This window comes from Mustela lutreola, chromosome 6 (genome assembly GCF_030435805.1).
Source record: "Mustela lutreola isolate mMusLut2 chromosome 6, mMusLut2.pri, whole genome shotgun sequence".
NCBI lineage: Eukaryota > Metazoa > Chordata > Mammalia > Carnivora > Mustelidae > Mustela > Mustela lutreola.
In genome coordinates this window covers 91,525,344-91,549,725 of record NC_081295.1, presented here as the reverse complement: position 1 = coordinate 91,549,725, position 24,382 = coordinate 91,525,344, and the positions used below count along the sequence as shown (strand labels likewise).

General features: G+C 55.6%; 2 protein-coding genes across 2 annotated transcripts; one reads left to right on the top strand and one right to left on the bottom strand.

The window, feature by feature from the left end:
- The first annotated feature begins 833 nt into the window (after positions 1-833).
- TCTE1 (t-complex-associated-testis-expressed 1) lies at positions 834-16,654 on the top strand. Its single transcript, XM_059178122.1, has 5 exons — positions 834-938; positions 7,601-7,976; positions 8,892-9,460; positions 11,747-12,196; positions 15,001-16,654. The coding sequence occupies exons 2-5, from the start codon at positions 7,697-7,699 to the stop codon at positions 15,208-15,210; spliced, it is 1,509 nt and encodes a 502-aa protein (XP_059034105.1). The 5' UTR covers positions 834-938; positions 7,601-7,696; the 3' UTR covers positions 15,211-16,654.
- On the bottom strand, positions 15,942-24,382 carry TMEM151B (transmembrane protein 151B). Its single transcript, XM_059178121.1, has 3 exons — positions 23,857-24,382; positions 21,251-21,691; positions 15,942-20,043 (listed from the first exon to the last, which is right to left on the bottom strand). Exons 1-3 carry the CDS (start codon positions 23,989-23,991, stop codon positions 18,916-18,918), a joined length of 1,704 nt encoding a protein of 567 aa, XP_059034104.1. The 5' UTR covers positions 23,992-24,382; the 3' UTR covers positions 15,942-18,915.

Below are 24,382 nucleotides of genomic sequence, written 5' to 3'. Positions count from 1 at the left end.
AGTGGGGAAATACACAATGAAGAGAAGGAAGCGGGTGTAAGGCAGCGATGAGGTCTGCAGAGAAAGTGGGACAGGGATCAGGAGGGTGGGTGAGGGTGGGTGACTTTGTTGTTTCACCGGGAGGTGCCATCTGAGGGGAGGGTGTGAGCCACAAGGGTATCTGAGGGAGGAGTGCCCCAGGCTGAGGGCACAGTGCAGAGGCCCTGCGGGGGGGAGGTGAGCAGGCACAGGGAGTGGTGGCAGGTGGTGGGGGGTCTGGAGAGCAGAGGGGTCAGAGGCATGTGACTCTTAAAGACAAGTTGCACAGCACCTGCCCCAACCCCAAGCTGAAGCAGACAGAATGAATGTGCTCAGCACCCAGCCAGACTCGGAGCTCCAACTCTGTTCCCAGATCTCTGTTGCTAGAGGAGGGAAAGGACCTCAAGGGATCCATCTGCAAGCCAAAGGCTCCCTGGTGACCAAGTTCTGGGGCCGTTTAGTTAAAACTATAAGCGCAAAGCATGGCTTCTGGCACGGTTTCTCATTCTAATTGCACCAGTTGAAAGGGCTTGCAAGGGGGACCAGTCCCTGCCAGGATGGGATGCCGAGGATTCTGCTGGGGCTCCGACTGCTTGCTCAGCCCTGTGGGCTTGCAAAACTGTACTTCCGGACCTCGTTTCCACACAAACGTACCAAGAAGGAACAGCACTCCAGTCCAAGAGCCCTGTCCTGGCTCCCACTCCTCACCTTCCCCCAGAAAAGCCCATCTATTCCTAAACATGTCCCCCAGAACCAGAAAGCGCACCCCTGCCAACAGAGTTCGCGGTATCCACACAGCGGCACGCGCCCTGTGCACACGCGGGTATATTGCGCACATGCGCACTGGCCCCCAGCCCCGCCCCCTGGCGACGCGGGGCGTCCCTAACGACCGGCGCGGCAGCCCGGGGGCCGGCAGGAAGGTGAGTGCCCAGGCACCGAGAGTGGGTGAGGTGAACCCCGGAAGAGAGGACGCTCCCCCCGGGGTCTCCTTAACTCCCCCTGCCCTCCACTCCCGCCTGCCTGAGGTTGGCTTGGCTCCGGGCCTGTCTGTCCCCTCAGAAGGCCCCCCACCCCCACCCATTCGAGGCGGAACTCTTGCCTCTCCCCCTTTACGGTCACATCTGCTTACAGGCCCAGAGGTTAAGGGTCTTCGAGTAAAGGGGTGCGGGGTGGGGGCACCATGAGAAGAAGGAAGGGGAAAGGAGCATCCGGTAAGTTCGTGGAGGAAAGCAGTCCTGAGCCCTGTGCCACAGCCTTCTCAGGGCTGACTCCCACCCCCAGCTCCTTCGGGCTGCAGTCCTTCCTGCAGGTCCATTAGCTTCCGCACCTCCCTTCCTCCCTCCCTCTCAAAGCATGACTGGTTTCCCTTGGTTACCAAGGATCAGCAAGGGCCTCTTCACCCCAGGCAGGTTGGGGGAGGGACTCAATGGCCTTTGGAGCTGAGCTTCCCTGTTGGGTGTCTGAGCACAAGGCAGGATCCAGGGGTGGGAAGCGAATACTCTGGAGTCTTTTCTAAGACAACAGACCAAGTGGTCAGGAGTTGGGAGGAGGGCCAGGCCCAGGGGTGTGATTAAATGTGCTGTCTCACGGGGGCCAGTCACCCAGCATGCTGGGCCAGGCTCTGTCAGAAAACTTTGGTGTCCCTCTTTTGTGATTTCACAAACTGTGTGTTCCCGAATGGGAGTGATATGGCCTGCGGTAGGGTCTGATAGGGGCACGAAAGACATCAGGGGAAGTCAGACAAATGCCCAGGTTTCCGGAGGACATGCCCAGGGAGGGTTCTCCTTGGCGTCCTAAGGGAAGGGGAAGCTGAGAAAGTAGATGAAGCACAGTGGGAGAAGTGGGTGCAGAGCAGAACCCATCTAGCTGAGCCACCCCTGGGGGTGGTGCCAGGGGCACAGAGGTGCTTCAGCTCCTCAGCTAAGAGGAAGGCAGGGGAGAATGAGGGCCAGAGATGTGATGAGCAGAAAGGGGAGAGGGTGCTCCTCCAGCCTCTTCAACTTTCCCCTTTGGGCAGGGGGAGAAGCTTCTGCCCACGGTAGTTAGATTTAACTGGGGATTTAAGAAGAGTAGAGAAGTCTGAGACATCCAAGAGGAAAGAGTGCGCTAGACATTCAGGCACTGATCCCAGGTCTGTGAGGAACATCAAGCGCCCAATGTGAGCCATGGGGCAGGAGAGCACAGCTCTGCAGGGTGTTCTTGGGTCCCCAGAAGGCTGAAGGATACAGGCGATGGCTCAGTTCTGTGGAAGAGCCTGGTGCCTGGCAGTGAATTAGGGGGTTGAGGGAGCCTGAGCTATTTAGGCCAGCATCAAAAGGGTTAAACAGAGATGCCAAGAGCTCATGAGCTGGGGAAGTGGGAGGCCCACTGGAAAAGTGATGTGAACACCCGATCTCACCAATTTAGGAAGCAACCCCAACAGCTCATTATTTGTCTATGCTTTTGTACATGGAAGTAACAGCTTTAGACAGGTATCAACTCAAAACTTAGCTTTCCCAAGCTATGTGCAGCTTAGCAAATTACTTATGCTTTAAGCCTGTTTCCTCATTTGTGCGATGGGGATAATAGTGTCATAATAGCAATAATAGTCCCCAATAATAGTTCTCAATAAACATATGTAGGTGAGGCCTGTAACATCTTCATCCCAATATCTATTACATATTTTGAATGCTGGCTCTGGGCCCAGCACTGCATGAAATGTCTCACTCACGTCAACTCCTTTAATCTTCTGGATAATCTTAGGAAGTCAGTACTATTCATTTCCATCCCCATTTTACAGATAAAGAAATGGAGGTTTAGTGGGGTGAAATGACTTACCCAAGGTCTCACAGATGCTGGGGGCTCAAGACCGTGTGGAGATTGGCCCTAAGGCAATCCTGAGTCCTTAGCCAGCTGCCTCCTAGTGTGCAAACGCTTTGACAGCCTCGCAGTCCATAAATCACAGCTGTGTATAAGCAAGGATATGGTTCCCGGAACACTCATCCAGCTGATGCAAACCATCAAAAATGAGGACAAGCTAGCTGAACAGGGGCATGTTGTCCCTTTATATTACCTGTGTTTGGGCACATAGAGAGTGGACTTTAACACCTAACACTTGGGAGTTAGGGCCTGAATGTGATTTCAGGCCTCTGGACCATGGTCCCAAGGACACAGCGTGGGGACCTGGTTGAAGGGAGGACTGGCCTTTCTACATGGACTGTGGTCCTGTGTTGAGTTAGGTTGATGCAGGGAGAGGAAAGGTCACAGGTTATACCCCCACTTTCCCCATCCTCGGGTATGTTGTGCCCTTAGGGACACCAGGTGGTGACACAAGAGGCAATCACTCATCAGGGCCCCAACCTTCTCTCTGGAATGTCTGAAAAGATTGCTGCCCCAGAGAAGGATCAGAGTGTTCAACACACTTCCAGTCTTCAAACTCTGGGACTATTAGTCAAATGCACCAGCTGGTTATTCCACCAGACAGAATTCTCTGTCTGCCCCACAGTTTCCCTACAGATTCGAAGCTCCAAGAAGGAAGGTGGTTGCCATTTCAGGAGCTGTCCTCCTTGAGCCCTTGGGAGCTGTCAAGGTGCCCCTGGGCCCCTGGCTAATGGGTATCTATCCATCCCTCAAGCTTCCAGGGAGGGTAGCAGCCACCTGCTGCCACCCTCAGCTGCAGACTGCTGATGCCTAGGCCAGACTGAGGCTGCCCCATGAGTAGGGGGAGTCATCACAGGCCCCCTCTGACTCGTGCGCTCTCCACATTCAGTGGTGTGTTCTCCTTGCCCCCTTCCTAACTTGCCTTTTTTGGATCTGAAATTCATTCACACTGAGGTGTGGATGACTGGTAAGGGAGATAGATATGTATTTTATTTATTTAGATATATGTATATAGTTAGGGGCCGGAAATTTCCATAGCGGGGTGCCAAGTTCTGGTTGTTCTCTTGGCCTGGGGAAGCCTTCCCTGACAGGTTCTCTTTGCATAAAGATAGGACCCCAGCTTCCCAGGGAGCAGGGACATGCCTTCTTTCCTGGCGGAGGGTGGAAAAGTGTGGGGAGTGACTTCACAAAGAGCAGAGTACTGTGGTGAGAAGGAGGTTACTGCCCTCAGACCCTGGGCCCAGCCCTCCTAGATGTCCAAGCACCAGTCACTTCTCCATCCCTGCAATGGGGCTGAGAAGCCCGCCCCCTGTCCACTGCAGAGTGGCTGTTAAGCCCCATATGACAGCAAAGCTCTGAAAGGAGCTTGTAACTGCTACTTGCCATGTAGCTCAGGTTGCTGATATGTCCTATGGCTGGAGAGGTGAGAGGGGAGGCTAGAGTGATCCCGAGTGATCAGGAGAGATAGAGTCCCCCGAGTTAGAGGCCAGGCCCTGTGTGTAATAAACCTGGGGGCCTCTGGTCTTAAGCCACTGCATTGAACCGCATCTACTGACATAGGATTTTTTCCATAATTCCATTCACCAAACTGTGAGCCTATCCAAACGGTCAGGACCCTTTGGTCACAAATGGGTTAGAAACCCAACTCAGCTTCAGCAAAAGGGACCTATTAGAAGGCTGCCAAGTAAGTCTCAAAATCAGAGGCATTGCTGAGGAGCCAGGCAGTTCTGGAACGCCCAGGGACGTCAGACTTGGGGACCAAAAGTACCGGGTGCTCTCTGGCCGCCCCTCTTTTCTGCTTATCTCCCCCACACTTCATTCCCTCCTGCTGCAGGGAAGGAAAACCGCCTCCAAAAGCAGGAGAATACTCTTGAAGGACATCCGCCCTGGTGTCTACCTCCATCTTTTCAGCTGCTCTAACAAATCCCAAGAAGGGCCCTGATTGGCTGGCATCAGGCATCCCTGAGCCAATCACCCGGACAAATATGGGACACTCCTATTGGCCAGAGTGTGTTCTCAGAAGGGGGCGGGGCAGCTCCAACACTGAAGGTACAGAGGTCTGATAAGAGCCAGGGAGGGACCATGCTTTCTACTCTCTTTAAGTTTTTCTTTAAATTCCAGTTAGTTAACAAACAATAGTTAATCTGAGCGGAGGTGGATGGGGGATGAGTTATATAGGTGATGGGGAAAGCGAAAACTGTCAATTCTGACCTTATTAGGAGGTTAGTGGTTTTGACCTTTGCCCTACAAATGACATCAGACATGGTAGTACGGAGTTTGTGTAAACGCTGCAGGACGGTGGGGGCTCTTTCTACAAGTATCATGTACCTGGAGCACATGGAGGGACACTCTGCCTCTTCCTTCTGAGGAGAGGGCTCAGGACTCTGGAGCCTACCTTGGGGTGGGTCCTGCGGTGTTAGGCCCAGAGGAGGCCACAGGCTCCAAAGAGTAGCAAGAAAGATGAAGACCAGACCTCAGGAAGAGATGTTGGGTCCTAAGACAATGAAGCCCTAGAAAGTGCACCTACCAGGTCCAGAGGGCAGCTCACCTGACCCCAGGTGGGGTGTGTCCCAACAAGGTGGCCTCCCAGGAGTTAGGAGAGGGAAGGGCCTCCCTGGATGGATGGTGCGACTAGGTACCCTTGTGAGAAATACCTAGAGAGTGGGCTCTAGGGCAACTCCAGCCAGAGACCTAGGGCTCCCCGCGCCAGGCTGGGCTCTGGTCCCTTGGGCGTGGCCCACAGTGTGTCTTGGGATACATCCTGGTCCAGAGAGAATGCCAGAAATGTTTTCAGCCAGAACTCTGGAGGGAACTTTTGGCGGGAGCCCCAGGAGCCCAGAGGCAAAGCTGGCAGGAACAGGGCTGGCCTGTTGTCTCTTTCCTCCTTGTGTGGAGGAAAGATGGACTGCCAGGCCCATCCATCCTAATCCAGCCCAAACACCACCACGGCCCCTTTGTCCGCTGCCTTCCCTCTGGAGATAGGGAAGGGCCTCACTCAAGGATAGCATTCAGAGGTGGAGCTCCAAGGTACTCTCTCCCCAACCCAAGACTTCTGTCCCCCACCCTCAGCCTAAACGCACTTCCCCTCCCCCCACCCCGCCACACCCAGTACCGGCCTAAGACATTATCTCAGAGGAATTTCCACTCCCGCCTGCAGAAGGAAGATATTATCCGGTGGTACAGATAAGGAAACTAAAGCTCAGATATGTTAATTGGCCAAGGTCACCGGCAGAGCCAGAAATGCCAAGTCATCTGGCACCTCCAAGCAGCATCCCCTCCCAGCCACACCCTCTGAGGGGCTATTAGTCAAATGCACCAGCTGGTTATTCCACAAATCCGGACACAATCAGTTTGTGAGTTTGCATTGGATTTGCATAAGGCTATCACAAATACATAGATACCTTCCCTACACTGCCCCATACCCCTCCACCCTCTGTCTCTCTCTCTCTCTCTCTCTCTCTGTCTCCCCACCCCCACACCCCACCCCCACCCCGGCCCCGCACACAGCCAGGCTCTTCCTCCTTGCAATGCCTTGTGGACTGGGGAGTACCATCTGGTCCCCTCCATCTGCCAAGGACACCTTTGCTAGTTCAGAGTGTTCCTTCCCACCGGGCATTACACAGTGCACCGAGTCAGGGAGCAAATCGGAGGGGAGATTGCCGGGAGGAGGAGCTCGGTGCGGAGCGGCCCCATTTCAGCCTGCAGCCGCGGGGCAGCTCCAATGCAGCAAGGAGTCACGAATGGACAATCGCGGAGGAGGGTCCCCAGCCCCAGATACATCCTCTCTTCTGTCTTCAGCCCCAGATTTAGCTGCCTTTTCGCCTCCCACGCCTTCCCGCTGCCGTCTGGAATGTCGGGAGGCTGGGAGAACTAGGAAGATTGGATGGGGATATTGGTGGTGGGGGGCGGGAACAAAGCGCTCAGAGGGGAAGAGGGAAGGTGCCCTGGACGGAGCATGGGTCTGGTCCCCCAGCCCATCTCCACCCCCCATCTTCCTCTCTGCCTACACTATGCAAAACGGTAGCCACTAGCCACACGTGACTATCGAGCCATCTGATTGTGAAGGCATAGTATAAAAAAATATATAAAATATCTCATTAATTTTTATATTGATTACATATTCCAAGGATAATACTGTGGACATACTGGGTAAACATAAAATTAATTCCACCCATTTCCCTCTTTTTTTAATGTGGATGCTAGAAATTTTTAAATAAATAATATATGTGGCTTGCATTTTGATATGTGTTGCATTTCTATTTGGCATGCTGTCCTCAACTCCAACCTCCTGGTTAGGCAGTTGCTGTATTGTAAAATAAATACAATAAATTTTTTTTTAAACTAAGTGCCTAAGAAAGTGTCCAACATGTATCAATTACTTATCATTGCTGTGTGCGTATTATTATCCAAAATGTGGGCCTGCCCCTTGCTATAGTTGTACGGGTCACAGTATGCTATGCTTCTTTGGATGCGTTATTTTACGTTGTTCACTTGTCCTGCTTCTCTTAGAGATAACTGCCATCCTCATTTCACAGAGGAGGCACATGAAACTATAAGAGACTCAGTAACTTGCCCAGGGCCACACAGCTAGCCAGTGGGATTTGTGCCTGGATCTTGTCTACTCCAGAGATGGACCCTTGAGAACCACTCTGTGCTACTTCTCTTGCTAAACGCCCACTGAGGCCCTCCAAAGTTAAGCCCTGCACCCCTGTTCTCCCTCCAGGTTCCCAAGGGCATTAAGGACCTGCCAGTGTGAGGCACTCCTCATCACGAGGCCATTGCCAAGGGGCTACGTGTCCGGAAGCTGCCAGTCCACAATATGCAGGAAACCCTAGCAACATGGACCTTGTTGTCGGTCCCCAGCCGATCCTCAATCTCCATGCAGGACAAGTTCTCCACTGCAGGCCAGACTTCGAGTGCAGGCCCCCAGCCCTCAAGGCCCTCAATCATCCCACCCCATAACAAGTCCAAGGGCTGGAATTCTGGGACCAAAGTACATCAGATGCGCCGGATTATAGCCGAGGATCCCGAGTGGTCCCTGTCCACCGTTCCCCTCCTCACAGAGCTCTGCATTCAGCACATCGTCAAGAACTTCCACAGTGAGTTTGTCCCCACCCTGGGCAGAAGAGAAAGGCCAGGGGTAGGACAGGATGGGTGGGGACTGCCCAGAGGCACGGCTTCAGAGGCTGGGTCCTGGGGCAGCCCCAGCCTTTCTCAACATGGCTGTCCCGCTTGGGGCAGGGCGGGGCGGGGGGTGGGAGACACCTTTCCCATTCTCTCTGGCAAAACCCAGCCCAAACCATATTTACCGAACACCAACTCCAGTAAGCCCTTCCTGGTGGACCATCCTCCACTCCCTTGGCCTTCCCCAGTGTGTGTATGTTCTTGGTTTGTTCTGTACTCTGTGCTCTGCAAATGGCCATCCTTTGCAAAGAGGAGCAGCCAGCCTCTCCTAGCAGACGGGGTGCTCTGAGAACAGGATCTCATATTATCTACAGCACCTACCACCCCCTGACCTACAATTTATTCGCCCGACTGACTTACTGTCTGCCTCCTCTCCCAAGAGGGAGTGGTTCCCTCTGTCTTGTTCACTCTTATATCCACACCCCTTAGAACAGTGTCTAGTGCACAGTAGGTGCTCAAACATCTTGCTTTAAGATGAATGAATCAAATCATTTGGGAATCTCAGAACTCAGGATTATCTCCTGCATCAGACCAAGTGATCACTGAGGGCTAGACCAGAGATCCTTGCTCACACTGGGAGCTCTGGGAAACCAGATACTAAGCTGTCCACCTTCAGGCAGGGAACACCCAAAGCCTGGGGCTGCATCTCCCCTCCCCCCTTAAACTGAGCCTCCCTAGGAGTAAAGGCTGTCTCCCCTCTCTGACTGAGGCTCCCTGAGTGCCAGAGAGGGTCTTGCATTCCCTTGGTGCCCCTAGGCAGGCCCGGCCACCGGCATCAGGTAGAAGGCTCCCCAACACTGTGACTCCTGCTTTCCTTCCTGTTCCCAAAGACAACCCTATCCTGAAGCAGCTGCTTCCAGAGCACCAGCAGAAGGTGCTGAACCACTTGTCACCCGCCCTGCCTCTGGCAGTGACCGCCAACCTGATCGACGACGAGAACTACTGGCGCCGCTGCTGCGAACAGCGCTGGCCCGTGTGCCACGTGGCCAGGCACGGCGGCAGCTGGAAGCGCCTGTTCTTCGAGCAGCACCTGGAGAACCTGATCAAACAGTTCATCCCGAGCACCACGGACCCTGCGGTGATCCTCGACCTGCTGCCGCTCTGTGGGAACTACGTGCGCGGGCTGCGCGTGGACCAGTTCCTTCCGCCCGTGCGGCTCCCGCCCCAACCCCGGAGCGGGGAGCTGTCCGACTCAGGCAGCGAGGTGGAGATGGAGGAGCCCACCACGGACCACTACCAGTTGTGTGACTTGGTGGCTGGCCTGAGCCACCTGGAGGAGCTGGACCTGGTGTACGGGGTCAAGGACTGTGGCATGAACTTTGAGTGGAACCTCTTCCTCTTCACCTACCGGGACTGCCACTCGCTGGCGGCCACCATCAAAGCATGCCACACCCTCAAGGTACCAGCCGGCCCTGCCTTCCCCCACCTCCCACTCTCAGCGCCTGTCTGATTCCCTCTCCCCTCCTCTTCCTACTCCTCCATCCCCATCTTCTTCCCCCCATTTCCTTCTTATTCACTGACCAAGTGTCTTTGAATGCACTGGGCACCAAGCTGGATTCTGGGGATGCTGAGATGAACAGGGCGCTGCCCTCACAATTCAGGAGCCATTTATTCATCCAAGGAACACTTGCTCTCCAGGCCCTATCCTAGGTGCTGAAGATTCAACAGGGAGCAAAATTATACTATTTGTGCCCTCTGGAGCTAACAGTCTGGTGGGATAAAAGGCACTCATCAGCAATCATGTAAATGTGAAATTACAACTAGGATGGGCTTGCTAGATTTAGCAAATAAAAAATACAAGACATCCAGTTAAATCTGAAACTCAAATACACAATGAATAATTTTTTTTAGTAAAGTATGCTCCAAATATTCTGGTTGGAAGGGGGAAAGCCTGCCCAAAAATCAGAGAAAGAGGAAAAGGGGGATGCGGCCCTGAGTCACAGAGCCAAGGGAGGGGTGCGTTTCAAGAAAAGGGGAAGGCATCGAAGGGGGAGGGTGATGCTAAGGACCAAATTTAGCAAACCCGGAGGTCACAGAGATGGAACTGTCAGTGGAGTACCAGAAACAGGGACCAGATCCTAGTGGTTTATGGAAAGAGTGGGAAGTGAGGAAACAGGATGGCTGTGATCAGCTTTTTCAAGAACTTGGCTGTGAAGGGAGCGAAGGGGAAATCAGTAACACATGAAGGGTTGGGGTTTTCTTTAAAAGATATTGGCATGTGTTTAAAACCAGTGTAAAGCTCCTTCCAATAGCAAGAACGCAGCTGAGTCCAGGAGAAAGGCACAGGTTCACTGAACAAGGAAATTTCCTGAGATTGCAGGAGGGGTGGGGTTGAGGATGGTGGTGGGACAGTTGGTTCTGGGCAGAGGAGAGAGTGGATGTGGTTGGTAGCAGTGGACTACTGTTTGGTATTAGGAAAATGAGGGGTTCTCATTGAATGGCCAGGGTGGTCGGAGGAGACTTGATTGCTGAAAGGAGGCTGTAGGGTTTTGAATCACTATCCCCTGAAGTTTGGGGAAGCTGGAGAAGGTTGAAATTATTGTTTCAGGGTGCCTGGGTGGCTCAGTGGGTTAAGCCACTGCCTTCGGCTCAGGTCGTGATCTCGGGGTCTTGGGATCGAGTCCCGCATCGGGCTCTCTGCTCGGCAGAGGGCCTGCTTCCCTCTCTCTCTCTCTCTCTGCCTGCCTCTCTGTCTACTTGTGATCTCCCTCTGTCAAATAAATAAATAAAATCTTTAAAAAAAAAAAAAAAGAAATTATTGTTTCAGAGGAGGAGAGAGTACGTTGTCCAGAGAAAGAGGGCTGAGTTGGAACACAGCATTGCGGGTTTCTTGGTGGTTCCGGCAATAACAACCAGTCCTGTCATGTGACATTTTTCGTCATGTCGGTTGCTTGGGCACAGATATGCAGCAAACAGAGAGTGGGGTTGATCCAGAGTTGGAGCTCGGCCAGATAGGTGCAATGAAATGACAAGAGGGACAAGAAGCTCTAAGTTGGCCGAAAGGGACAAAAGGGACGTAAAGAAAGGGGACTGAAGGACAGGAAGAGGGTGGAGAGGCCTCAAGGAAGAGGGAGGAGTAGAGGGAGCTGGTGAGAAGGGGGAGGGTTAGGGCTCCCATCTCTAGTATTCCCCATGCTAGTCCTACCGCATTATTTCATCTTTTCTCTCCATCCTTCCATTTCCTGTCTCTCACCCTGGTTCTTACCCTGGCATCTCCTTCCAAGAGTTCCTCTCCTTGCCATGGTGGATCTTAGCCAGCTGAAGAGGGCAGAACGAGGGGCTGGGGCATCAGACAGACCTGTATTCAAACCTGCCTCTGGGGCTTGATCACCATGTGACCTTGAACAAATGATCCATCTACCCTAAGCCTTCATTTTCTATCTGTAAAGTACCTAGGTTGCTGAGGGTTCAACATAATGGTTATGATACCTTCAAGCAGCATGTCCAACATGTAATTTCTTGATAAATGCTAGGGTTTCCTTCTACCGCCCTCTGTCAGGTCTGCACTGAATCTGCCATGTGGGGGATTTCTGCTGTGCCCAAAGGCCACTCAGGGGGCCAACAGCAGGTGAGCAGGACCTCAGGCCTCCCTGGGGCCCCCCTCCTCTACCTGCAGAAGGCAGGCAGGCAGGCAGGCAGATTCTCCCTGGCTGCCAGCTGCCACATACCCTCTACCTGCCCACAGATCTTCAGGCTGACCCGAAGCAAGGTGGATGATGACAAGGCCCGCATCCTAATTCGTAGCCTACTGGATCACCCTGCCCTTGAGGAGCTGGACCTGTCGCACAACCTCATTGGGGACCGGGGCGCACGTGCTGCAGCCAAGCTGCTGAGCCACAGCCACTTACGCGTGCTCAACCTGGCCAACAACCAGGTGCGGGCACCTGGTGCACAGTCTCTGGCTCATGCCCTAGCACACAACACCAGCCTCATTTCCCTCAACCTGCGCCTCAACTGCATTGAGGATGAGGGCGGCCAGGCACTTGCCCACGCCTTGCAGACCAACAGGTGCCTCACCACCCTGCACCTTGGGGGCAATGAACTGTCTGAGCCCACTGCCACGCTGCTGTCCCAGGTGCTTGCCGTCAACACCACGCTCACCAGCATCAACCTCTCCTGCAACCACATCGGGCTGGTAAGCCGTACCCTTCTAAGGCCTTTGAGAGGTGGGTGTGGGACCCAACTGCCTTGGGGTGCTTCCAGGGTAATTCTTAACAACACAAACTTCACCTGGTTCTAATCCCAGCTCTGCCATTTTGCACTTGGTGAAATTACTTACCCTTTTTGGGCCTCCATGTCCTTATCTATAAAATGGGGATAATAATAGTATCTATTTCTAAGTGGGATACTAGTTGTTTCTCGGAGGATGAGTTATACTTGTAAAGCAGTTAACATTGCAGGTGCTGGCTAGGATATCAATCTTGCTAGCTGTTACTGTTATTCAGGGTTATAGCCTATGCTAGGCACTGATATCCCTCAGTGTTCCTTTATTCCTCCTGGTTATCTAGTAGAATGTGTATTCCTTCCCCCCCCTTTTTTTTTGAAGGTTTTGTTTTTAAGTAATCTCTACATACAACATGGGGCTCGAACTCACAACCCTAAGAGAAAATGTTGCATGCTCTACCAACTGAGCCAGCCAGGCGCCCCAAATAGAATATGAATTAATTCTTTCTTTCTTTCCTGTAAGATTTTTTTATTTATTTGCGAGACAGAGAGAGAGAGAGAGAGAGAGAGAGAGAGAGAGATGGGGCAGGGGCAGAAGGAGAGGGAGAGGGAGAGAATCTTTAGCAGACTCCTGGCTGAGCCAGGAGCCTGACACAGGGCTTGATCTCATGACTCTGAGATCACAACCTGAGCTGAAATCAAGAGTTGGACACAGGGACGCCTGGGTGGCTCAGTTGGTTAAGCAGCTGCCTTCGGCTCAGGTCATGATCCCAGCGTCCTGGGATCGAGTCCCACATCGGGCTCCTTGCTCCGCAGGGAGCCTGCTTCTCAGTCTGACTCTGCCTTCCACTCTGTCTGCCTGTGCTCGCTCTCGCTCGCTCTCTCTGACAAATAAATAAAATCTTTAAAAAAAAAAAAAAAAAAAAAAAAAAGAGTTGGACACAACTGACTAAATCACCCAGGCACCCCTAGAATGTGTACTCTTTTTTTTTTAAAGATTTATTTGTTTATTTATTTGACAGACAGAGATCACAAGTAGGCAGAGAGGCAGGCAGAGAGGGGGAAGCAGGTTCCCTGCTGAGGAGAGAGCCCAATGTGGGGCTTGATCCTAGGACCCTGGGATCATGACCTGAGGTGAAGGCAGAGGCTTTAACCCACTGAGCCATGCAGGTGCCCCAGAATGTGTATTCTTAACCCCACTTTACAGATGGAAAATTGAGTCTCAGAGAGGCTAGTGAATTGCCCAAGAGCACCCAGTCAGTAGAGAGTGGCAGGGCTGTGATTAAAACTCAGGACTGGCTGAATACCAGATTTATTTATTTGGGGCACCTGAGTGTCTCAGTCACTTAAATGTCTGCCTTCAGCTCAGGTCATGATCTCAGGGTCCTGGGATCAAGCTCCATATCAGGCTCCCTGCTAAGCAGGGAGTCTACTTCTCCCTCTCCCTCTGCCTTTCCCCCTTCCCCTCCCCCACTCGTGCATGCTCTCTAACTCTCTCTCAAATAAATAAAATATTTCTTAAAAAGATATTATTTATTTATTTGAGAGAAAAAGAGAGTGTGTGCTTAAGGGGCAGAGGCAGAGGAAGATGGAGAATCTCAAGCAGACTCCCAGCTGAGCACAGAGCTTGATGCTGGGCTGGATCTCTGGACCCTGAGATCATGACCTGAGCAGAAAACAGCAGTCAGACACTTAACCCACTGAGCCACCCATGCGCCCCACCTGGGTCCTTTCTGATAGATGATGTCTCTCATTTTCTTGACCAAGTCTCAGAATAAGAAATGCAATTATCGAACACCTAGTGAACATATACATCAATATGGTATCATTGAAATGTACTTTTAGTGCTTGTGATAGATGCTGATATTTTCCTTTATTTTCTATTCTACTTCATTTTTTAAAAAATGCATCTGCAACCCATTAAACTGTCTTTGCTCTTGGGTCACAACCATGGAACACAACCATTCTGCCTCTCACATAAGTCTTACATAGAGCATGGCCCACCCAGCCCAAAAGCGGCTGGAGCTGTGAGGACTAGTGAGGAAGACCCTCCATCAAGAGAACAGTCTTGCGCTCTCTCTCTCTCTCTCTCTCTCTCTCTCACACACACACACACACACACACACACACACATCTCCACTAGGGGTGCTTTTGGCTACAAGTTAACAGAAACCTGAACCAGGAAATGGCTTAAACAATATTCATTATGTTCCATAATCAGAAGCCCCAGGGTAGGGGGCGTCTGGAGTTGATAAATTCGCTGGCTCACTGCCACCATCTGCTCTGCCCATCCAGCCACATGGCCACATCCTCTTGGGTGCTTCTCTCATGGTCCCAAGATGGCTGCTGCTCCTCACATTGGGCCGTGCACCCCTCTCTCTTGTTCTCTTTTCAGAGGGAGAAGAGCCTTCCCAGAAGCCACTCCCTCTATAGGTCCTCCTCAAATGTCATTAGCCAGATTTGTCTCACACACCCATGGCTGAATCGGAGGAGGGCCATTACCATCATTGTCACAGAGCCATGTTTTTCAATCCATGAGGGTTGAAAAATCAATTTAGTAAGTCTTGATTACCGTTTTTCTTATAGAATAAAACGGGATGGGATAGGATAGCATAGAATACATTAGTGTGCTGCACAAAAGGTTAACCATTGTTTTGTGAAACTCATTCTAGTCACATCCTTGTATAAAGGTATGTATGTGTGTGTACACACATGTGCGAGGGTGATCCTGGGTAATGATATGAAATGGCCCTCTCCCTTGTACTCCTCTCCCAGGATGGCGGGAAGCAGCTCCTGGAAGGCATGTTAGAAAACAAGACCCTCCTGGAATTTGACCTACGCCTGTCAGATGTAGCCCAGGAGAGCGAGTACCTCATTGGCCAGGCTCTCTGTGCCAACCGGGAAGCTGCCCGCCAGCGGACCTTGAATCCTGGCCACTTCATGTCCCCAATCATTGCCAAGGGCCCTGAGAACCTTGCGGGATAAGGTGGGGGACAGGGCTGGGGCAGTGATGGGACCTGGACCACTGCCCTAGCCCCCTCCTCATTTCATGCTCGGTCATGCCTGCTGTAGAGTGACATATTAGAAGGGAGAGACCACGGATATCCTTGGGAAGAGTGATCAAGGGTGATGTGGGAAAAGTCCTGAAGTGGGGAGGGGACTGGGATAGAAGGAGAGAAGGGTATGAAGTGGGACCCATCCTCTGTACCCTGGAAGAGGATATTACCAGAACCCCTGAAATGACTGACTGACTTCCAGGGTTAGGGGAGGCAGAGAAGATTCTGAAAGCCTGTGCCAGCCCAGACTCTCCCATGGAAATTGTCCATTTCCCTTACCTACTCTACCCCCTTTCCCCTGACCATTTTCCTCTCTGCTAAATAGGTGCTGGACTTCTTTATCTTTAAACATGTGCGTGCCTGCACACGTGGGCACACGCACAGCCTCAGTCTCTCTCTCTCCCTGGGCTACTGCAGGGCTTTGCCTGGCTCTTCTACCCTCACCCCTGTCAATGCTACCTTGCTGTTCCTTGACTCACTGACTCTGCTAAAGTGATGTGTTCTACAGGCCACTCCATCCCCTAATTCTCACCCCACCCCACCCCCCACAACCCAGCAAGGGGGAAACAGAGGTGACAGGAGGGACTCAGACCACTGCCCCCACCAGGGAGCTTCTGCTGGGAGTAGAGCGTGGGGGAGGTGCCACACTGGGGAGGAAAGTCAGTGAGTCATCTACAACTTTATTATCCACCAGTTTGATTTGTACAATCTTTGCGCTTGGAAATCCACGACAGAAAGGCCACAGTGTGATGCACCCAAATGACAGAGACCTGTCTTCTCCCCAGCCAGGCCCAGCCCACCCCACAAGCCCTTGTCCTCAGCACATATGGAGCCTTCTAGTGGCCCTCCAAGAGTCCCCATGGTTCTGTGGCTGCCACAGAAGTCACATCAGCCCCCAGGGCCACAGGAGGACCTGACAGATTCAGGCTGAGCCCCATCTCCCCTCCTCCTCCCGCTGAGAGGTCCAGAGCCTCCAGACCTGTGGTTTTTCCACAGGATGGGTCACGGGCTGCAGCCACAGCCCAGGGGTGCCTGCTCCTCAGGACTCCTTCCAACAAGCAGGCGCTATGCAGAGCACCAAAGGGGGCTTGGGAGCGACTGCACTTGTGTGCCTGTCTGGGCAACCTAGAGTCTGTCTGTGCCTGATAACCCTCCGACAGTTCTGGAGTGCAAACGTGTAGATGTGAGGGTGTGTGTCAGCGACTGTGTGTGTGTGTGTGTGTGTGTGTGTACATAGCCACAGCTGCTAGCAGAAGTTCTAATTAGAGAAACAAGAACATTCAGTGTAAAGTTTAATTTTAGAGATTAATTAATTTTCTGGTTTTCGTTTTCCCTGGCAATCAATAAAGCTACCAAGAAAATAGACCAAAGAATCAGTTTCTCTCTAAGTCTGTGCGTGTGTGGAAGGTGAGGCTGTCTGTGTAAGAAGACCTAGGCAGAAATGGTCAATACAGGCAAAAATAATAACAGGGTTCCCCCCATCCCCTCCTCCTAGCTCAGGCTCCATCTCAGCAATGGGCCTGAGGGAGAAGGAGCTGAGTCCCTCCCTCTTTGGAGCCGGGAAGTGGCCAGGCTGCCTCCACAAAAGGGCATGACATCCGGGGCCAGCTGGCCAAGAACTGGGACCTGCGGCCACAGCTCACCACCTGGACCTCACAGATGTCCCTTCAGAGGAAAGAGGGGTGCTCCAACCGCCAGGGCTCCAAGGAGCACAGACTCAGGGTTCAGGCAGGTTCAGTGACGGCACTCAGGTGGCCACGGGTGCCCAGACCCAGGGAAACTCAGTGGGCAGCTGTTCCCTCCTGCCCAAGCCTCCTGTTCTCCGGCCACCTCTGCCTTCCCACTTAGCCATCTCCACAGGAAAGTAAAGCTCAATCCCGATGGGCCATGGGCCATGGTGTCCCCACAATCCAAACCTCCCAAATCCCCTGGGGAAAAGGGGACGGGGAGCCAGAGATGTTGCATAGGTGGCAGTCATGCCCTTGGCAGGTGTAGTCCTGGCTAGGCTGGAGGAAGATGGGAGAGGAGGCTCAAGAAGGGGAAGAAGGAGCTCTGGCGGCTCCGGTGAAGTGGAGGAGCATCAGGCGTGAGCGATGATGGCGGGCCCCAGGGTTATTCTCTCCAACTTGAAATGTGAGCTCAGTCCCTGGGCACTGAGTCCACTGGGAATGCATTAGGCAGGGGGGTTGGGAGGGCAGGGGGCACATAGACATGCACACTGAAGCACATCAGGGTGGGAGTGCTGGGGGAGAAAAGGCTGCCTCAGAGCTTTAGGAGAACAGCAGGTGGGACCCGCAATCTTCGGTGGTAGCAGGGTGTCCTTTGGAAGACCCTGGGACACGCTGCAGGGCTTCAGCACATGGGATAGATGACAGAGGGGTTGGGCAAGATTTAGAGAATTTCTGCCTCTGACCCTGCCCCTAGAATTGAGTATTTCTCCAGCCAGGACTCATGAAGACAACCTCAGCCCTGAAGAGGTAATGTGTGGGGGCACAAACCGCTATTCACACCACCATCCCCCACAAGTCTGGGGAAGGCAAGGAAAGGTTTCACCCCAGAAACCCCTACTGTTGGCGGTCCTTTCCATCTCCCTCCACTGCCCACTCCCACCTGCTGCGAGAGTTCCCCCTTTGCCACCGGGGTCTGTCTCCCACTCTTCCCACCCAGGCATTCATCTTGACCAGCTTTAATGATGGTGTGTGGCAGTATCCCACCCCTCTGAAGGGAGAGTCCTCCCAGACCCCAGGTCAGGAGGCTGCTGCCAGGACGCTGCAGAATTTAGAGACAGGACTGAGGTGCATACTGTCCACATTTTGCCTCCCTCCTCCCTGGGCAACTGTTCTTCAGGGCCAGAGAGCAAGAGGCAAGGGAGGAGGGTGACGCAAGCAGTGTGAGCGCAGTCCCTCCAGGACCCACACTCCAGGGACCCAGCTAAATAAACAGCAGTGGAGGGAGTGGCAGAAAGGAAACCCCGATGTTTGGGGCCAGCGCCAAGAAGAGGATAGCAACATTTGCACGGTTTTGAGATGGAGCACCGGGGCTGACATCTGGCCCCGGTCTCAGACCCGCTGAATTCATTAGCTGGTTGGAAGCCAGCCCTGCTGTTCACCACCGCTCCCTCCGCAGGGAAAGGCCCTGGTGGGGCTAGGCTGCGAAGGAAGGAAAGCCCCAGTTTCCCTTCCCCATGCCTCTAAACCTCCCCAGCTGCACAGCCAAAGCCTCGCCCTTGAGGCGGGCCCCAGGCGGTGCCACACAGCACAGTCGCCACTAACAGTCAGAAGATCCATTGAAAGGCTGGACGGGAAATCGCAAGTGTGCGAGTGTGCTTGGGAAAAGGCGAGGTGTCCCCCTAAGAACCGAGCGGCAGGCTGGAAGGAGCCGACCGTGCCCGGGCTGGGGGTTCTCCAGAGCCGCCGATCCCCTCCCACCATCGGTCTCTTTATGTACAGGAAAGGCGGAAGGTCCGGACCCCATCGGGGTCCGTCCCGCGCACCCTCGCCTCCTGGCTCCCCGCGCCGCGCCCAGCACAGCTTCAGTCACCATCACGACTCCCCCCTGCTACCAGCCAGGGACACAGTCCGACGGGGGACAGGAGGGAGGACCGAGGGCCTGGCGGGGGGAGGAGGGGCGGAGGTCACAGTGAGGTCTCTACGCAGGAGCCGTGGCGGTGCAGCGGCCGGTGGCTGTGGCCCAGACACCCCTCCTGCCGGTGCACGATGAGGACCGGGAAGTAGAGGGCGTCGTGGTAGGGTGGCGGCGGCCCGGCCTCCTCCTCGTCGTCGTCCTCGTCGTCCCCCATGCTGGCCTGGCTCGACAGGCGCGTCTGCTCGGTGGGACAGCTGGCCTCGTTGACACTGCCGCTCCGGCTGCGCCATAGGCAGCTGCGTCGGGAGCCGTAGAGGCGGCCGAGCGAGAAGCGGCTGCCCCCGCAGCCCGGGCCGCCACCGGGCCCGGGGCCGGCCCGCGGGCTGGCGCAGATGCTGAGCGCGCTGCGCGAGAAGATGGACGAGCTGCTGACGGCGCGCTGGCAGTGCTCGCAGCTGCGCCGGTACGGGGCCACGGCCGCCGCGCCCGGGCCGCCCACCCCGCCATAGCGGCACGCGGGTGCGTACCCGCCGCCCGCCGCCCCCGCGCAGCGCGCCCCCAGCCCCGCCAGGTCCATGAGCACCGCCTCCGAGTAGCTGGGCACCAGCTGCTGGTTGGAGCGGATGTGCCACTCGAGCTCCGTGCTGTCCACCGTGTTGACCCGCGGCAGGCGGTGCGTCAGCGGAGGCAGCAGCTCGTCGCTGGGGCTCAGGCCGCCGCCCGCGCTGCTCGCCGAGCCCGGCCCCTCCAGGCCGAAGAGCTTCTCCACGTGGTAGTGCGCGTAGGCCGTGCGGTACTCGGCCAGCACGCGCAGCGGCCACGACAGCGTCAGCAGCGCCGCGGCCCAGAAGGCCGAGGAGCAGGCGTACCACGGCGGCCGGGCCGGGTCCGGGAAGGCCACCATGAACTCGCGGAAGTCCACGTTCTTGAGGTGCATGCCCTCGCGCGCCTCCATGTAGTCGTCCAGGCCCTCGTTCTCGGCGAAGAAGCGCGCGCGCTGGCACAGGTAGGCGTTCTCGGCCTCCACGCTGGCGAAGCTGAAGCACTTGGTGAAACGCAGGCGCGTGGCCGGCGCACCCTCCAGCCCCACCAGCGCCTTGGACACGTCGCGGACGCCGCAGCGCGCGTAGTCGAACTCGGCCTCCGCCACGTGCGTGTTGACGCGCTCATGGTAGACCTACGGCGCCGGGGAGGGCGGCGGGAGTCGCTTCTGTCGGCTCACCCTCGTCCGCCCCATCGCGCCGCTCTTGCTGCCCGCTCAAACCCCGGAGCCCGCCCCACTTTCGAGCCCGCTTGGAGCCGGGTGGGATCTTATCATCTGCTTTGCAAAGCCACGCGGGTCCTCAGCGTCTTCGGTTAGAGAGGAGGACGGGCGGGAACTCACACCTCCCGGTGTGCATGCTAATTTGAATTAAGCGCTGCTTCTTCAGGGGGTCAGGCGCTGGCCTTGAACTGCCCGTCGGGTTTGCCCAACCTTTTTGCCTCGTCTCCCAAGACTCACGCTGCCCCTTCTTTCCTTTTACAAGTGTGTTCCCCAGTGGGCCGAGGAGCGCTCTGTCGACCGGTCTACCTGTTCCCACCTTAGCTCTCAACCATTCCTGATTCTCACAGGCCCCAGGCTTCTGTTTACCCATTCCAATACTGAGACGGAAGTCACCCTTCCCTGAGAAAAATCTCTTCCCGCAGGGTTCTAATAATGCCTAATCCTGGCGGGTCCAGGCTGTGCTAATTAGCCCCCATCCCCACCTTTCCATGGGGCCTCCATTGCCTACCTCCGCCTCTTTGCCAGCAGACTCCCACCTCTGGGAGCCTCAGACTTGGGATCCAGGGCCCTGTGTTTGAGTCTAGCACTACCTCTTAGAAGCTGCAGACCTTGGGCAAGTCATTGAGCTTAGGATTCCTTACCTGTGAAAGAGGACCTGGTAGCAGCCACCTCACTGAACGGGTGAGAGCATGCTGTGAGGTAGTGCATGGGAAGCCATCTCCAGCCATTAAGCACTAAGCATTACAGACCCTGGAACCAGACTACCTGGGTTCAAATCCCAGCTCCACCACATACTAGCTGGTATGACTCTGAGCAGGGTACTTAACCTCTCCGGGCCTCAGTTTCCTCATCTGTAAAATGTGGGTAGTAGTTACCTACCTCATAGGGTTGTAATGAGGATTAAAGAAATGATGCAGTATTATCATGTACATCGGGCAGAGCGTGGTTGCTGGTGTTTACCATAATTATTATTATTATTATTACTGTTGTTACTGCCCTCCTGTTTCAGTGTCCACAAGAGCTCACTGCTACCTGTGCTCCTCCCCCTGGGGGGTAGTCCATCAGGTCCCAGCACCCCCCTCCCATTTGGACTGGCCTGTGCTCCCCTCCAACCCCTCACCTGGGTGGTGGTGTAGGCGTCTCCATTGCGGTATCGCGTGACCTGGCGGGTGCGGCGGACATAGTGGTAGCTGATGGCCTTCCACCAGATACAGGGCGTGGCCTGCTGCATGCGGCCCACACGCTCCCGCACGCTGCTCACATCAACACGGTGCTGCAGCTCATGGCGGGCTTGGCAATGCCAACACTCCACCAGGTAGACGGCGTACAGCATGAGCAGGAAGGCCAGGGGGATGTAGACATAGCCGTTGGAGCAGGGGCTGTCGTGGTACATGAGGCTGTTGCCCTGGTAGGTGCTGCTGAAGGTGAGGCGGGTCACCGTGGTCACGTGGCACCAGGCCACGGCCCCCAGACAGCCGTACATGAGCAGCGAGAGCAGCAGGCACTTCCAGTGGGACTCACGGCAGAGGGACTTGGTGAAAGAGGGCTGGATGGGACGCTGCTGCTCAGATGGGCAGGGGAAGGTCCAAGATGAATGGAAAGTGAGACGGAGTGGCAGGACCCGGCACAGAGATGGATGGAGGTGTAGAAGCCAGCATCAGAGATGACAGGCAGACAGGGATGTGGGGAGGAAAGGTAAGACCAAGAGGGGAGCCAAGGACCAAAGATAAATGAGGAAATGACCCGAGTGAGACACGGGGGCAGGGAAAGAGAACAGAATGCCAATACAGGGACGTGCAGAGAGAGACAGACACCCCAAAAGGCAGAGAGGGATCGGAGCCAGAGGTGGAGGCAGGAGGCCCGGTGGCAGAGAAGACACAGATGGATAGGATGGCACCCGGAGAAACAGAGTCCAAAGACAGATGTAAGATGGCCGTGAAACAGGAGGTGTGGATGGGGAAGACAAGGGAGGACAGACAGGCGTCAGTGAAGGCAGGTCCCCAGCCAGGACTCCTTCCAGGTGTTCCAGGAAAGCAGGGAGGGACCCATTTGACAACACCTTCCCACTTAACAGGTGGGGCCCTCACATCTTCCTGGTTCTTTGAGTCCTGGGTTCTGGAGTAGCCAGTCCTCTTTGACCCATCCATCTCCCCATCCCTCACAGACAATTAGTCTCATACCTCCTTTGGAGGGGTGGGAGGGGGTGCCCAGGAGACATCAAGCTCTGACTCTCCCCACATTCTGACCTGGAGGCCCTCTCTGTAAGTCTCCTTCCTGGACCCTAACATCTTTCCCTGTTCTAAGATGAGAGGCATCTCTGAATAGAAGGCAGTCCAGAAGGAGATATTCAGAAGGGCAGAGGCAAGTGGCTGGGCAGGGATGTGGCACTGGGTCACAGGGGTAGGGAGGGAGACATCTGCAGTCCAGTCATTTGTCAAAATGATTCCTGGAGCTCTCTGGGGGCCTATTAAAACACTTGGGCCATTCTGTTCTACGGTCACCCCAGTGAGTTGTTTACACATCTAGACTGGGTGCTCCTGAGGTCAGGGTCTCAGTTCTCCTGGGTGCCCACCATGGAGCTGGCACCCAGCAGCCACTTAGTAGATGAGAACTGAGTTGGATTTCTGGTGGTGGGCTGTGCTTTCCTACTCCTCCTCCCTGCTGTCTAGCTTTAAGGAGCCCCCCCCACCCCTCAACACAGACACCCCCCTGCTGAGATCCTGATTCCCTCCAGTTCCCCAGGCCTGACCTGGAGGCTAGCCACAGGAAGGGAGAAAAGGGTGGAAAGGAAGGGCACAGTCACAGGCAGTGGGCCCTGGGCCTGTGAAATGAGAGGAAATATCTGGAAGTGCAGATAGATAGGTGGGCTAGGCAGTAGTACACAGCATATACAAACAAGATTAGGGTAGATGGACCTTTTTGGGAGCCTTGTCCTTGGGGGGTGTGCAGATGTGCACCTTTGTGTGCCCGCCTGAGTATGCACGTGTCCCACGGAGAACACATCTGAAAGGGTCTCTACCTGCAGGTCTGTCCCTGCCCACGTGCTTCTGCCCTAGTGCAGTGTGTATGTGTGTGCAAGAGTGTGCACGGGGGTGGGGGGCGCAGTGCTACTGACACCCTCCTCAGTCTCTTTGTTTCCAGGTTCAGAGGACTGAAGAGTGGGGCCCCGTACTAGGGAAATGCTTATTTCCAACACTCTGAAGGATTGCTGGGCTCAGGGACCCCCTGGGAGTGGGGGAACTGCATGGATATTGGGAGGGAGAGGTGCACACACTCCCAGTGACCCCAGGGGGAATCGCCTCTCTACACACTTGACTTTCTCAGGACCACAGCTCAGGTACCACCACCATTTCCCCATGGTACTCTCCTGCCTCTGCAGCCCCTACAAGTCGCCCTTCCTGGCCTTCAAGATCGCATCCCCTCGGCGAAACAGGATTCCTGCCACCGTCCCCACCCCATCAGCCCGGGGTCCGCGAGGCTCCGCCCCTAGGCCCCTCCCCCTGCCCAGGACCCCCCGAGCCCCGCCCCCGGCGCAGCCCCTTCCCCGCTACCGCGGACAGCTCCCGCTGCCGGTGGGGGCATCCGCGCGGGACTGCGGCTGCGGCGGCCGACTCGGGGTGCGGGGCGCCGGCCGCGCTGCGGCGGAACCGGCGGGGGCCGCGCGGGGCGGGGGATGGGGGGCCAAGCTGCGGCCGCGCCTGGGGAAGGGGCGCTGACTGTGCTCACCTCCTCTCGGGCGGGGCCCTCGTCCGCCGCCGCCGCCGCCGCCGCCGCTGCCGTGGGCTCCTCCGGGACCCCGGGGCCGCCACCTCCGCCGCCGCCGCCGGCGCTCTCTCCCGCGGCCGAGCCAGGGGGGGACATGGCGTAGAGGGGGTGCGTCGAGCTCAGGGCTACCCGGGGGGCTGCCGGGGGCCGAGGGCATCCTGCGCGGGCCCTGGGGAGGGGGCGGGAAGGGGCGGGGCCCTCGCTGCTCCCCACCCCCCGCCAGGGGGGAGGGGGCCTGGAAAGGGCACCGGGGGTAGGGGGCTAGGGGCTGGGGGTGGGGAGGCGGGCTGGGGGGCCGGGCCGGGGGGGCCGGGGCCGGGGGCGGGTGTCACCTTGAGGCCCTCGCGGCGCCGCTCCGCCTCCCGCCCGCTCCCGCCGCCGCCTTTTGTCTGAGCCGAGCTGGAGCCAGCGCGCCCCCCCTCTTCCTCCCAGCTCAAGAGCCCCGCCCCCAGCCCCCCAAACTCCGCCTTCCCCAAGCCTACCTAAT